We start from the raw sequence: 14,787 nt of genomic DNA, 5'->3' as shown, positions 1-14,787 counted from the left end.
CCAGAAACCAGCTGGCAGCCACTGTCTTTTGCACCAGCTGAAGCTTTAAGGGTGCCTCCATTATCCAGCTGCTCTTAAAAGTAAGCCTGAGTTTCTGAAAGTTCCCAGAAAAAACAGCAAGAAGGAGCACAGTTGCATACACTTACGGTAACTACTTTCACTGTCACTGGCATTGGAAGTCAGGTGCTCTGAAAACAGTACAAGGCAGAAATCAGGAGCAATGCCAAGGAGCCCCAAGGCCCGCCAGAGGCGGGAAGTGCACCTCCCTGGGTTACTCGGGACAAGGAAAGCTTCTGTCAAGCGGGCCTCTTGACCCACCTCACCGTTCTCCCGCTCCATGGACCACATTCCTAAAGCCGAAAGAGAAACCCTCAATTCCCAACACGCTTCCAAAGAAAGGTGGTTACACCCAGGCGGCTCTCTGCCTCCTTCCAGGGATCGGGACCAGGAACCCCATTCGGCCCATCACTGACCTCCGAAATCCATTCCCACCACATGGCGGTGGGCATAACCTGGAGGGGGCCGGCTCAGAGAAGGCCCTCACCAGAACCTGGGTATGAAGGGGAGCAGCCGCCCACCCCGGAAACAGCAGTGGTAGGGCCCAAAGGGGGCTGGCTGTCTCCGCCTGGAACAAGGGGAGCCCGGCCTGCAGCTGGAGAGCCACCCGTGCCGCCTTCACATCCGCTTTCTGGAAGGGCAGGATGAGCCTGAGCCGTGAGGTTCCCCCTTCATGGGATTCCTTTGGGGGGGAAGCACAACCGTCACCCAGGAGGAGGAGGAGGAGGAGGAGGCAGGGAGGAGGGCGGGGATCCCCAGAAGACGGCACCCCAGGTCACTCTGGCTGCAAAAGCGTCTTTTCAGGCCGGTTTTCTTTCCTCCAAGCGCTGGGAGAGAACGAGCTGAGGGCATACTAATAGGAATTGGCACCAGAGGCTTTTGTTGTTTTATCGTTTTAAAAAGATCTCGCATGTCTTTTAAATTTTGACTGGGAGCCACCCAGAGTTGGCTGACAAGGAAAAGGAACGCTTTGTCCAACAGCCCAGATGGAGCCCTCTGGAGTCATCTTCAGGGGGGAAGAGGGACTGAGCCTTGTTCCAGGGCACCTCAGCACCGGGGCCTACGTGCTTGAGGAGACGGATCCAGGCCGCTCCTCAGGAAGAGCCCCGGAGGCCCATTCTGTATCCCCTCTCCAATCAAGGGTGGGGGGAAGAGGAGCCTTTTGGCCCAGCGGCCCCCCTCCCCCCGCCGGGAGAGCCCTGCGGCCACCCTGGCTTAGAGACGAGGCCTTAAGCGGCCTGGCCAAACGGAGCTTAAGGCCTCTGACAGCAACACAGGAGGCCTGCCTCTGGCCGAGCCGGAGGAGGGAGCAGAGAGTCAGGCCGACCGCACTCGTCCGGGTGCAGCAGGAGCAGGGGCCGCTGCAGGCAGACCCTCCCCTCCATCATTCTGGGGATTTTACCTGCCCAAGGAACTACCCTGGAGGAAAGGCAGGCATGTCAGAGCGGCTGGCTTGGCTGCCTTCAACCTTGGCCCCCTGCCAAGGGCCAAAGCTCTGCGGGCAAGCAGCCTCGGGGCCCCTCGGGAGAGGGGCTGCTCTGAGTGGGGAGCGTGGCAGGGGGTGGCACAGGTTGACCTCGCAGTTGAGGAAAGAGGATCCCGCTGGCTGTGTTTTATAGAGCAAATCAAAGGGATCGATGGAGCCGATTTAACCTAGAGCTAAGCTCCCCATGAGAAGGGAGGGAGGGAGGGGCTGCTCAGGATGGCCTGTACCCAGGGAGATCTTGAGGGAGTCCTGGTGGCAGCGATCAAGAGGCTTGGCCTGGCAGCCTTGATCCAACCGGTGCCGCTTCTCTGCCAACCCTGCAGAGTGTTACAGTGACGTTTGCCAGGGCAGAAGCGGCCCCATTTCTGAGCCACCGATGGCAACCGAAATGTGCAAAGGCTCCCAAAACCGTCACGTCCTCTCAGCCCCGAACCAAAGGAAGGAGAGGCTGGAAAACTCCCCAACACGACAGCTTGCAGGAGGGAAGTGGGGGGTGGGGAGACAGCTGGGGCTGAGGAAGGGGAGGGGGGGGGGTCACTTACTCAGGCCTTTTGATCCCATGTCTCCAGGGATCTGCTGTGGAGTAGTTCCCCGAGGGAAAGCAAGGAGGAGGCAATCACAGAGAAAACATTCATCAGTAGCACATCCTCCGGAGGCTGCTCCAGGACGGTCCCAGCAGCACCCGTGGGGAGCCAGCCCCCTAGCCCCCCCGGTTCAAGAGCGCCATTGCCCTGCTAGCAGCAGAATGGACTTCCCTGAAGCCCCTTCTCAAAGTGGGGCGAATGAGGAACCCAGGGCTTGGCTCCCCACAGGTGCTCTTGGGGCCCCTTTCCAGGCCACACCGCACGGCACACACGGTGTCTCCCCGCCATACTTACGGTCGACATCACTGGCCTCTGCCTCACTCAGGTCCTTGTTCTTGTAGAAGGGGAATTTTCGGGAAAAGAGGTTCTTTTTACGCTTGTCATTGAATGACTGCTGAAGAAGAGAAGGAAAGAGGGGCAAACAGAGGGTGGGTGTCGGACGCGTCCAGCAGGTCAGGAAGGCCCAGGGCCAGCCAGCAGCCACCACTGCTCCAGGGGGAGGCCGACTTCTACCCTCCAGCATGCAGGTCCCCTGCTTCTGCCCAAGGCGGGAGAGAGGGGATTGGGGGGGGGGGCACTCCGCTCTGCGCCCAGAAATAAAGCCGTGGCCTACGGCGTCCTCCCTCCTAAGAGCAAGAGGCTGGGTGGTGCCCTGGTGCCTTCTGCTCGAGGGGCAGCGTGGACTTCAGAAGAAATAAGGCTATCTGCTTTCCAGTCTGAGGAGCTTGTGGGTTTCCGGAGACCCTGCCTAGCGGACTTGGGTCACAGGACCCTCGGGAGTGGCTGGGCAAGGCTGCTGACATGCAGGAGTCCAGGGAGAGCCGCCGGTCTGGGCTGCAACTCTTGGTGGGGCTCCCAGCGACTGAAAGTCCACGTCAGACCCCCAACACTCGGCATGGGCACCGAGGTGGTGGTGGTGGTGGTGAGGGCAAGCAAGTGGAATATGCCAGCCAGGTGTACTGGACCCTTCCCTTGGGCCCACAGTCATCGACTATGGGTTGTGTGTGTGTGTGTGTGGGGGGACGACAGGACTGGAAACGCTAATCAGGAAGGCTGCTGAAAGCTTCCTGGGCCTCAGGAAATCAGGGGACAAGTAACTGACTACCTTCACCAACATGCTGGACTTGGTCAGTTAAAATACACTCAGCTGGCTAACCCTGGTCTTCCATTTGGGTTGGGGGTGGGATTAGCTCTAAGAGTAAGAGCTTAATGAAGCTCGCAAACCCATAACCAGGCGAAGCCTGCGCCCCTCAGAAAGTCAGGAGAGAGGGGGGCACTGCCCTTCCAGGTCCAGGAGGGTTTGTGTAAATGAACCACACAACCCCCACAGCACTTTGGGCAACTTTTCATGATCCCCCAGATAGAATAAGGGATGGAGTGGAATGAAAACTCCCGCTGCTGTCCTGCCTCCCCCACTTGAAGAAAACCTCCTTTGCTGCATGGAGAACGATTAGAAGTCGGCTCCGATAGCAAAAATAAAATGAAATAAAACAAGCCTGGAAGTCTTTGCCTCTGGACGTGTGAAAGCCGTCAACCACGAGGCTTCCAGGCTCCCCGCCCCCACCCCTTGCTTGGCCAGGAGAGCTCGCTGGTCTTGGGCAGGCGGGTTAAAGCTCTGGCGGGACAGGGCAGGAAAGGCCACGGGGAGGAAAGGCCGGAGCTGACCAGCGTGTCACTTAGCAGAAGCGAACACTAAGCAAGCAAAGAAGCAAGCGTGGCCGGGGTGGGCCCCACATGCGGCAGAAGAGGGAACTCCCCGTTGCCATCAAGGAACCAATCAATTTTGCACCACGTTTCCCTCTGTCTGCTGTGCCCGGTTAGTTTTGCCAAAGATCAGCCCATCATGCACTCCTGATCAAAGCGGGCAAGGGCACTAAGCGGCCATTGGCCACGGCAAGCATGCTCAGCGTTTCCAGCAAGATGCTAGACGAGCGGGAGAGGCAGCCATGCTCCCCACGGGAAAGCCACAGCAAGGCGAGGCGCGGGCAGGCGGGCAGAGGCGGGCAGCTGTCTCTCAATGGCAAGCGTACTTGAGGGTCTCCTCCGGTCCTCATGCATGGGGGTCTGGTGCAGGGTTAAGGTACAAGAGCCACGGGAAGCTCGGCTGCAGGGCATATGCTTCCCTAAAAGAAACGTTAACTCCGGGCTCCGAGGGGGTTCCGTCAACAACCGGAGGGAGGATGTTCTGCTCCTTCTAGCCACGCAGAAGGGCAAGACGTTGGGGGGGAGGGAAAGGGGGAGATTAGTGCAGCATAATTGATGCACCCCCCCGCCCTTCGTGAGCAGCTACAGAAATCAAATCAATCAATCAAGTAAAAATAAACAGTCCTGCAAATATGCCCCCCACCCTCTTTGACCACTGCTTGACCAAGCCCCGAGGATTTCCCCAGGTGTGGCTGCTTGCGCAAGGAATTGCCGGGTGTGGCAAATCTTGGGGTGGGGGGCAAGCAAGCCAGACAGCTCTGCTAGCACCCCAATGCCCAGGGCTGCTGGCCTCTTAAAGGGCCTGCGGCTGCACCCACCGCACACAGCTCCTCCTGCGGGCCTCCTCAGGCCCCTCACACTCCCCTCACCCAGTGCCCATTTCTTTCACTCCGAGTCTTCAGTTCAGAGAGCAGGGAGGGAGGTTCACCAAATGGGAAAGAGGAGAGAACGGCAGAGAGCAAAGAGTAGCCACTTGCTGCTCTTCTTCATCCCTCTGGCTGCACTGTCACAGGTCAGCCAGGTCACGTCCCCCACTGGGGGAGGCCAGGAGGGCCAGGCCAGCCCTTTCCTTCTTCCCAAGAGGATGAACCAGGCCAGGCCCGAACGGCTCAGCGATCCCTGCAGCTCAGCCTGAGCAGAGGCCGACGGGTTGAGTCAGCTACCCATTCCCTTTGCCTTCCTGATCCCCAATTTCCCAAAGGAAATCAAATCCTGACCATGAATCACTTGACCCAAAAATGCACACACACAAAATATCCCGATAGGAGACGGAAGAGCCGGCCACGGCCAGAGCAGAGAACATCAGGACAGAAACACAGAGCCCGTACCGGCTGCCTCTCGGGGTGGAAAAGGGTTGGGCACCAAAGGGCAAGAAAGGGAGAAGGAGGGGAGTTGAACACCTACAGGCCCAGGGACAGAGGCCTGGATTCCTAGATGGTCTCCAAGGTGCCATAAAAGGTTTTATTTGGTCTTCCATGCCTCATCAGGGCAACCCAGACGGATCATGACTCAGCTAGCCCGGGGCGGGTGGGAGATGATGGGACCTGCCTCCCCACGGCAGGAATCCTGTGGGCTTCTCCTCACAGAGGGAAGGCCAGGGGAAAGCAGACACGGAGGAGGCCTGTGAGAAGGGAGCCTCTCTGGGAAGCAAAGGCGAGGGAGGGGAAGAGCTTCCGGTCTTGCCCCAGCAGCCGTAAGCATTAGCACCGTCTTTATTGCAAGGTTGCAGTGACAGTGCCCTTCCCTCCCTTCCCTTTATTTAGAGAGAATTTATTTAGACAATTACTGTCCCCGAAACTAGACCAAACTGAGGACGTTGTGTCCGATTTTGGATGCCCCATTTTAGAAGGACACTGACAAAGGGGAAGGTGCCCACAAGAGACCAGAGTCAAGGGGAGAGAGAAGGCCCTGCACGGAGGGAGTGGGGTGCCTTAGGGTTCAAGCTTTCTATAAATGAGGAGATAGAAGGGGGAACTCATCACGCAGACTCAACACGCAGAAGGATCTTGAGGGACTTATTCAACAAAAGGCAGTTCCGTCAGGCAGCAACCGTGAGAGAGAACCAGGTGGACCACTGGCACCTCGGTACCAGCCGGCCGTCTGCTGCAGCTGCCCCCAAAAGCCAACGCAATCCTAGGCAGCCTCCAGAGAGGGACAGCGTCACGAGCGCCCGAAGTGATAGCACCGCTTCAGACGGCAGCAGTAATAAGGGCGCCCATGGGATGATGCAGCGTCCAGCTCTGATTGCTTAGAAAAAAAGAGGCCGCCCCCCCCCCCCAGAAAGACTATAGGGAGAAGCGCAACCGGGGGGGGGGGGGGACACACACACCGATAAAGGGTCTGGAGACTAAACCATATAATGAACGGCTGAGGCAACTAGGTGTGTCCAGCCTGAGGAAGCCCAGGAGGGTTGGGGTGACGTGACAGCCGTCTTTCAGTACTTGAGGGGCTGTCCCAGGCAAGGGGGGGTTTGACCTACTCTCCAGAGCCCCTGAAGGAAAGACAGGAAGCTCATTAGGGGAGCTCCAACCTGGAACTGAGCAGAAATTCTCCTGCCGGTGAGAATAGCTAATCAATGGGACAGCTGAACCTCCTGGAGTCGTGGGGGCTCCGTCACGGAGGTCTTTAGAGAAGAGGCCGGGTACCTATTTGTCCGGAATGGAATTTAAGGTCCCCTGACTTGAGCAGGGGGTTGGACAGAAGACCTCCAAGGCCCCTTCCAGCCCGATGCGTCTAAGTGTCTGAAGGGTGTTGTCACGTACTGGCAGTAGAAGGTCTAGGGAGGTTCTCAGCCCTCCAGGTCAGGGTTCTCCCCAAAGGTGCCTTTTTTTTCCAAGAGGCAGCTGGACCTTCTGGTTTTTCTTGGAAGGCGTTTCCCTTCTCATCCCAGAAGCTCTTCTTCAGAGACCCTAACCCTGGCCTACAAAGAACCAGGACCTGCCCTGGGAGTCTTCTTCAGCTCTTGAGCTTCTAGCAATCCGGTGCTCGTGCCGAAACCTCCGAACGGAAACCTCCCCTTTATGCTACGGTGAGAAGGCTAATGGGTTGGCTTTAGGGCTAGGGTCTCGGGGGTGGGACTCCCCCAAATGCCCCCCCTCGGGTCTGCCACGAGGTGGCCTGTGGAAGAGCTCTGGGGTCTCTGGGGGTGGGACTGTGGCAGCCGGGACCAGACGAGGCCCAGACGGGCCCTGCATCATCGACCGAGCCGAAGGGAAGCAACTCAAGGGAGCTCACTCGGCTGAATACCCAGGAGACTCGCAAACGCTCCACCTGGGCAGGAGGCTCAGCCGTGGTCAGGAGCACCGGCCTTGCCCACTAAACAGAGACAGCCAGCCTAGCTCCCTGGCTTTGAGCTGGGGGCTCTGGGGACGAGGGAGCGTGGCTACCTTCTGGCAACCGGGTGTCAAACTGGCCGGCCCTACCTTCGGCTCCCCAAAGCATCGAGGGGGCCTCAGGAAGGCAGGTTCTGAGGGGGCGTTAGGAAAAGCTTCCCAAAAGGGGACTCCTTGGGCCAGAGAGACGGTGGGCGAAGAGGAGGAGGAGAAGGAGATTGGACCATCACCTCTGTGGGAGACTTGGATTTTAAGCAGCTTCACACCTGAAGCACCCCCCCTCCCAATTGTCCCCATCAGAATTTAACAAGAACAAATATTTAGGTATATTCTCTCTCTCTCTCTCTCTGAAATGGCAGTCATTAATCCAAACTCACCCCTTTGTCGCCTCTTGCTTTAGAATTAAACTTCACCGTCTTTAATCGAGCTCGTTCCTTCTTCTCCACTCTGCAAGGAAAATGCAGGATAAAACCCATGAGGCTCAGTGGCTCTGAACTTCCCTTCGTGGGACAGAACCACCATGCGCCTCTCTGGCCACGAGGCCGGCTGCTAGGAGGAGGAGGATCCGCAAAAGCCACTGGCGCTGGGCAGAGCTTTCCCCACGGAAGGGAGAACTCTCCCCACACTCAGTACTTGCCTAATGGGCCAAAAAATAATTGAAGAACCAGGCAGCAGTTCACAAATGCACCTGACAGAAGCATCACCTTGTGCAATAAAATTGGCAAGACCCAGGCATTCATTTGCTCGACTCTGGGCCGCACACCAAAGAGCAGGAGAAGCACAACACACAGCAGGTGGCGAGGCAAACGGGAGATCTGCTCAAACCCACCCAGAAAGGGGCTCAATCCCCACCCCAGATCAACTCCAGGGAAGGCTTCCAGAGCCCAGTCAGGAGGGGAGTGGGCCCTTAGCATGACATCCCATGGAAACGAAGCTTTGCTTGGAAGGCGGAGGGGAGTTGACTCTGTTCGCCTCCAGGGTCCCTCCTGCCTGGTCAAAGCCCCTCAGGGGTCACCCATGGCTGAATCCCTCCGTGTGTCTTTGAGGGAAAGAGTCTGCAAGAAACCACTGCTGGATCCATCACAACCGTACATCTTGCATTCAGCTCCAAGCTTCCCTTTTTAGGACGTCCGTCTTCAGCTCCCTTGAATCCCGGAGGAAAGAGATTATGGGGCAACAGCGGTCACCCTGATGACCTTTAGCAGGTCCAGAATTAGGTGGCATGTCCACCTGGCCCTCCTTGACCTCTCAGCAACTATTGATACCATTGACTTTTAGACAGACTTGGGGGTGGGGGGTGGGGGAAGAGACCTCCCCCAAATCCTGTGATGGTTCTCCCTGACTGACTCAAATTTGTATTGGGGGGGGGGAGGTCCAGTACTAGGCCCCCCTACTTTGTGGGGCACCTTGAGGCTCTGCTCTCCCCACTATATTCCACATCTATATATGAAACCCCTGGGTAAGACCATCTGCCAACATTGGCCGGGGGGCAGCATCCTCAGATGCCGACAAGACTCACATTCTACATTTCCAGCCTGGGCCAATCGAGTGATGCCCCCAGGCTCTGGGGCGTCCGGACGAGGGGCGGCCATCTTCCTTTCAACCCAGTCCTTTGGTGAGTGCTTTTGTGCCTCTTGGGCCTCCCTGAACCCGGAGATGGAACTGAGGTGCAATTTGGGGGTCATTTTGAACCCACAGCTCTGCTCGAAGAGCAGGTGGCCCCCGTGGTTAAGAGGAGCTTGGAGCAAATCCATCTGCCCACATTCTTAGACTGAGAGAGCTCAGAGTCTCCCACAGCTGTCCTTGGCAGGCGTCCTGGAGCTGCAGCGCCCCCGGCCCCCCAATTGGCGGCTAAGGAGAGCCATGCAGCCCCTTGGCTCTGTGCCCGGGCTCCCAGGAGGCTCCACGGTGCATTTCAGGGGCTGAAACTCCAGCATGGCCCAAGGCTCCACTGTGCTTGCTTATCCTGGCAGACTCAGCCGAGTGAAGGTGCTCCTGGGTGCCCCCTCCTGGTGCTGCCCTCCGGAAAGGGACTTGCCCTGAGGGCCGCCAACCCTGGTCTTGCCTTTAGGAAGCCCTAAAAGCCAGGACTCTTCCCCAGGTGCTGGGGCAGGGACATTAGATCAGCCAGGCCGGAGACAGGTTTTGAGTGGGCGGCTCTGGCATGTGGTCCTTGGTGTACTTCTGTGCTGTTTGCTGTTGTGTTGTTAGCCCCCCCCCACACACACACCTGCAGATTCCAGCCCTCTCTGTAGCTTTGGTTAAGGCCTTGGGGGTGGGGTGGGGGGGAAGGATCCTGCTATTTCTCGGCTCCTCCAAACAAAACAGATCAGGGAAACCCTGGCTTCTCTCCCTCCAAGCTTCCTACTGAACTGCATGAGGCTCAGCGAAGGGAACCGCCACAATGGCTGCGGTGGCTCTGTGCACTGGAACGATCCATCTCCTGGGCACCACAGGAGCCTCCAGTTGCATCGGGGCTCAGAGTCCCTTCGCGGGGGAGAAGGGCCGCAATAACAACAACAACAACAACAACAAATTCTCCCTTGCTCCTCCTCCTCCTTCCTCCTGATGCTGCTGTCCTTTGGCAGCACCACATCTGCTGCCACCACCAGCTGCCTTCTGGTCTTTCTCTACTGCCACCATGTCTGGCCGATGGGCTAGCAGCTGCTTGACCATGTGCACCTGGGGGCCCCACGGGACCCCTGCCCTCTTATTGCCATGACCTTCCGTGGGGTCTCCCACCTGGACTGGGGGCGGCATGTTCTGTACACCCCGCTGGCTAGCTGGCTGTGCCACTCAGCATACGCAACGGCTGCCTGCACCCTGCTCCCTGCCGCCATGTGATTGGACTGCCTCCGAGGCCCCTCTGGATGGCCCAGGCCCCCCTTCTCTGGACCTGGCACTCAGGACCCGTCCTTGGGCTGCTATGCTCGCTGCCTCGGGGCCGTCTTTCAGTCCATCCCACTGCAGTCCCAGAGCCCGCCCCCTCAGCTCTCGGTCAGTGGTGCACCCCAGGCAGCGTCTTGTGTTGCCATGGCCCCTCCTTTCCTTGACCTTCCTCCCACGTCTGCTGCTGCCTCGGGCATTTTCTCAGCAGCCTTAGGTGCCACCTGACTCATGTGCCCCTGGATGCTGCTCCAGCTTTGCCCTGCCTGCCTGCCTCCCCCCCCCCAACTACTTTGACATTAAACCCATCTTGTTGGGGGGGGGGGACACAGCACTTCTTGACCCTGGAGCCTCCAACAGGGCAGATCAGAAGGCGTGAACGTGGCTACATGGCGAGCTAGACCAACGGCAAACAGCTCGAAGCGCAAGGACTCTCTCGGACCCTCCCCTCCTGCCTAAAAGAGAGAAGGCCTCGCTCACTGCATGAAGGAAGCAGTCACAAAGGCTGGGCGTCCATTTCGGTACAAGCAGGGCTCCAGCAAGCTGCAATGTGTGAAAGGCAAGCCTTATTTATCCTGAAATCCATCTCAGCCTGTTCCCTCCTTATTTCCTGCACTGAGCAACAGAAATCCCCTCACCCTTTTTAATGCTAAGGGACACGTTTGGCCTCAGCCTGCCTGCTTTTCCTTCCCATCGGGTTTGGGAGAGAATCTCCCAGGAAAAGGCGGACCCCACCGCAGGGGAGGAAAGGAGTCTCAAGTGGGGCTCCTGCCCTGGCTGGCCCAGGCCTCAAGCCGCCCGGCGAGTAGACAGCAGGTATACCTGCGCTTGCTGGGAATGACGCCAACCTGGTCACTCTCCCCGCCTGGCATCACCAGCCGCGCCTGCCACCACTCATCGTCCGAGGCGTTGATGACGTGGAGGATGTTGCCGAAACGGAAGTCCAGCCCCTGGCTGGGGAGGCCACTGTCTTTGGTCTTGTCGTAGTCAAAGAGGGCCCTGCAGGAGACGAAGGGCGGAAAGGAGGAAACGGGTGACCAGGGGACGGAACCGAAGGGGAAAGCCAGAACAAGATCCGGGGAAGAGCCTTCGCGTCCCCAGGAGAAAACCAGTTCAACTGCTCCGGGTTTCCCAAAACAAATACAAGGGCCGGGCGACGCAGACGCACGGCAAGGCTGGGTGGTGCGTCCTCAGCTGCGGGAGATGCTGCTGGCATTGAGGGGCAGTTTCAACACCCGGAAAAACGATCAAAGTCTCACACGCTTTCTGTGGTCTGAGCATACCCTGCTTGGCTTCTACAGTCGTACCAGCTCAGGCTGCGTGACCCAAGACTTTCCAGCACCGCCGTGCCAAGGCAAAGGGCGTGGGAAACCTACAGAAAGGCATCTTAAATGCAGGGCAGCAAATGCGGCTGAATGGTTGTTCCTAAGATGGGGTGGATGAAACCCTCGAGGGAAACGCAGAGGCTGAAGCGTTGATCCCGAAGCAGAGCAGCCGGGGTGGGTGGGGGTGGGGGGAGTGCTGGGTGAAGGAAGGGCCCTCGTGTCTTGAGACCCAAGGAGAGGAGGAGGAGGGGGGCAGATGAAAGAATCTGGAGAAGAACAAAAGCAAAGGGGGTGTTTTTTTTTGCTGATATTGGTGTTTTTGGTGGTGGTGGTGGGGGGCTGCAGGTGGCCAAGACAAGCAGAATGGCTGGATAAACTCTTCGTGGATCAGATTTCGTGACATTCAGTCATAGCCAAATATCCAGGCCTCTGCTGCCCAACCAAGTTAGTTAGGGCTGCCGGACTCCAAGGCCTCCTCAGCTCTCGGGCAGCAGATACGTTTCATCTTCCAAGAGACTTGGAGAATGGGCAGTGGGGCCACCTCTCTAGGCCTGGCCCTGGCTGGAGAGGTAAAGCCAGAGGGAAGAGAGGGCGAAGAGGAGCACGTCAGGGTGGGTGCCAAGACCCCGCAGAAAGGGAAATTGCATCCCATGGGCAACAACACTGGAGGGCCAAGCTTAGCCTTTCTCTTCCTAGTTGGTGAAATACCCCAGCGGGGCAACTGGGCCCGGGGGGGAGGGGGGAGGGACTGTGATTGTCCTCCTTCCTCAAGGAGCAGTTCAAGCCAGCATAGGGTCAAAGGTCACCTGGCCCCCGACCACGCCCACGTTCCTCTGGACTCCAAGGCCAGCAAGCAATAGCATCCAGGTCCAGCCAAGGGCTGTTTGGGTCTGGGTGGGGAGCCTGCTGGGCCTGTCAGCCATGGGACTCCACAGCCGCCACCTGAGCCGTACATAACGTTGTGCTCCCCTCCACAGGACTGGCTTGGGATGTAGGGTCCACAGCGGGGTTGGGGGGAACGTTGTGTAGCTCCATGTGGTACGCCAACAACCAAGCCAGGCCCCTCAACAGCCCCGCCAAAGCCTCACCTGACGTAGAGGGACCGCTTCTGGCTGGTCCGCAGAGAGCCAGACCCCGAGCTCATGCTGCTGCTCATCATCTGCTCTCGCAAGTCATGGATTTTTGCTTCAAAACGGCCATATTCTGAGGAAAAGGGAAATGCCAGGTCAGTTCCACAAATGCTACTGCTGAGGAATCATCAGGTTTTTGAGCAACCCAAATCTTACGCCCACTTAGATTTTTGGAATAACTCCACCATTAATCTGGTGTTCCTTTAAAACACGTATTCTTCCTCTCGTATTTGCTCTCTCTTGCTCATACAGACACACACAAACACACACGAAAGACACTGCAAGGCTATACAAATTTACTCCATAATTTGACAGAATAAAAAAAGGATTATCTGTCTGATCTGTCTACTCCTGCTCTGGTGAGGATTCAGTTAAGAAAATTGGAAAACAAAATCATAAATTGTTAAAAGCAATTAAACAGCAGATTAACCAATTCGATTAGCAATAAAGCCAGTGCCAAAACGATCTATCTTGTCCGTGGCTGAGAGAGAGCATCAGCTCTGGGCCTCCCCGGCATTCGGTCATCTTGCGTTTGGACTACTGCAATGCACTCTCCACGGGGCTAACCTTGAAGGCTTTTCGGAAACCACAGCTGGCACAGAAAATGGCCCCAAAATGGCCCAAGGTATCTGCGTTCCAGCAACCCTCCTTTCCAGCAATAACTCCAAGACAAACATCTTGTCAAAGATTGCTTTATTAAGATAGTAACTGGCACATCTGTGGAATCCCGAATCTGAAAGTTTTCAAGCTTCCTTGCAATATTCAAAACTACAAATCCATCCCCCCTTGGCCATCATCCCATCACATGGCCCAATCACGATCCATCCTAAAGTAAGATTCTTATTTCATTCTGCGCCATACTCAAGGACATTGAACTAACAGAAGAATTTTATTTTGTCTACTTAGAGATATTCAATTTGAACCACCACCCCCCTCCTACTTTCTCAGGTTTGTGGCAGCGTGGGAGCATCAAATCTCAATATGGCTTCCAAAGCTGACACAAGGAACACTGAGCCAATTCCAGGTCCAGCCCTGGAAGGGGTGGGTTATAGCCTTGGAGGCCCTGCATGAGAGAGGAAGCGCCCGCCCCGCACCTGCCCCCCGTGGGACTGTCCCCTGTGCTCCTCCATCAGAAAGGCCCAGCTGCGGACCCCATTGGCCAGGGGATTCTGACCAAGGGTCTTGTTTAACAGTCTAGCATTCAAAGTTATGAGAGCGCTGAACGAGGGATACTTATAACTGGGCCTCAAACGTCCGCCCACCCCAGTAACCCCACCCTCACATGACTGTGGATGTGGGCATCTGACAGCTGGTTCTCACAACAGTCGCAGTTTCCCATGGTCACATGACGGCCATTTGCAACTTCTCCCGCCGGCTTCCCGCAAGCAGAGTCAGGGAAGGTGGTCGGTTGCTCTGGTCAGTCCCTTGCACCCTCCCCAACCCACCGCGCTCATGCCACACCTTGGGCCCTATCTGCCTGCCTGGAAGCCACCAGGAACTCACTTAATGACCTGTGATTCTCACTTAACAACGGATTGCCATCGTTAAAAAATGTGGTCGAATGACATCAGGTCTTACAACCACAGTGCTTATAGACATCAATTCTGGATCCACTCACTGTCGCTAACTGAGGACTAGACTAGGGAATGCAGAGTCATTTCCCACAGGGCCAGATTCCCATTCTGAAGAATGAAGCCATAATATGTTATTAGGTGTTTTATTTTTAAAATGTTTCAAAAGTTTGCGACTCTGGGTGGGGGACTACAATTTATAAAAGGGAAGAAAAGAAAAACAAGAAAGCAAAAGGCGACACACAAGGGAAGGGCATTTGAGGCTGGGGATAACAAAGAGGTGCATCTGGACCCACAGGTGTGTGTGTGGGGGTGAGCCAGGCCTGCCCAGCACTAAGAGGGCCAGAGTCATCGGGATACGGGAGGGGTGGCGGGTGGAGGGCGAGTGCCTCTCCCAGGTCCCACCAGAGGGCGCTGCTTCCGAGGGGCCCCCCTCCCCTGCGTGTGACCTGGCCCTAGCCTCTTGGGTCAGTTTCCAAAACTCATGTCACCCAGACATTCGTAGCCTTGCAGCCCCTCTCCCATTAGCAGGGGGTTCCCAAGAGAAAGAGGGTTTCATTGGATCCTTCACTTGCCTTCGGGACGATACTGAGCCACGATAGTGACGGACTGACCGGCGTTTTTCAAGGCAGCGGCTGCCTCTTCGTGGGTTGCAGCTTTGAGGTCCACGCCATTTACCTGAATAGCAACGCAAAGGAGACGTCACTCACAT

At 56.9% G+C, this 14,787-nt stretch overlaps 1 protein-coding gene across 20 annotated transcripts in view; it reads right to left on the bottom strand.

The window, feature by feature from the left end:
- The window catches only part of DLG1 (discs large MAGUK scaffold protein 1), a 67,473-nt gene that overhangs the window by 4,990 nt on the left and 47,696 nt on the right, over positions 1–14,787 (bottom strand). For 6 of the 20 annotated variants that reach the window (XM_026687182.2, XM_026687183.2, XM_087965659.1 and 3 more), the window contains 6 exons: positions 14,651–14,753; positions 12,463–12,577; positions 10,872–11,048; positions 7,541–7,610; positions 2,422–2,521; positions 147–188 (listed from right to left, as the gene is read on the bottom strand). In XM_026687182.2, coding sequence (XP_026542967.1) covers positions 147–188; positions 2,422–2,521; positions 7,541–7,610; positions 10,872–11,048; positions 12,463–12,577; positions 14,651–14,753 — 607 coding nt within the window. Of the gene's footprint in view, positions 1–146; positions 189–2,085; positions 2,120–2,421; positions 2,522–7,540; positions 7,611–10,871; positions 11,049–12,462; positions 12,578–14,650; positions 14,754–14,787 lie in introns of all 20 variants that reach the window. The other 14 variants (XM_026687185.2, XM_026687186.2, XM_087965660.1 and 11 more) reach the window with 3 other exon arrangements.

Source organism: Notechis scutatus, chromosome 4, assembly GCF_049901735.1.
Source record: "Notechis scutatus isolate UNSWTSFEM ecotype Mainland chromosome 4, rNotScu1.2, whole genome shotgun sequence".
Lineage (NCBI taxonomy): Eukaryota > Metazoa > Chordata > Lepidosauria > Squamata > Elapidae > Notechis > Notechis scutatus.
The sequence above is the reverse complement of the archived record's forward strand: the minus strand, read 5'-3'. Positions and strand labels throughout refer to the sequence as shown.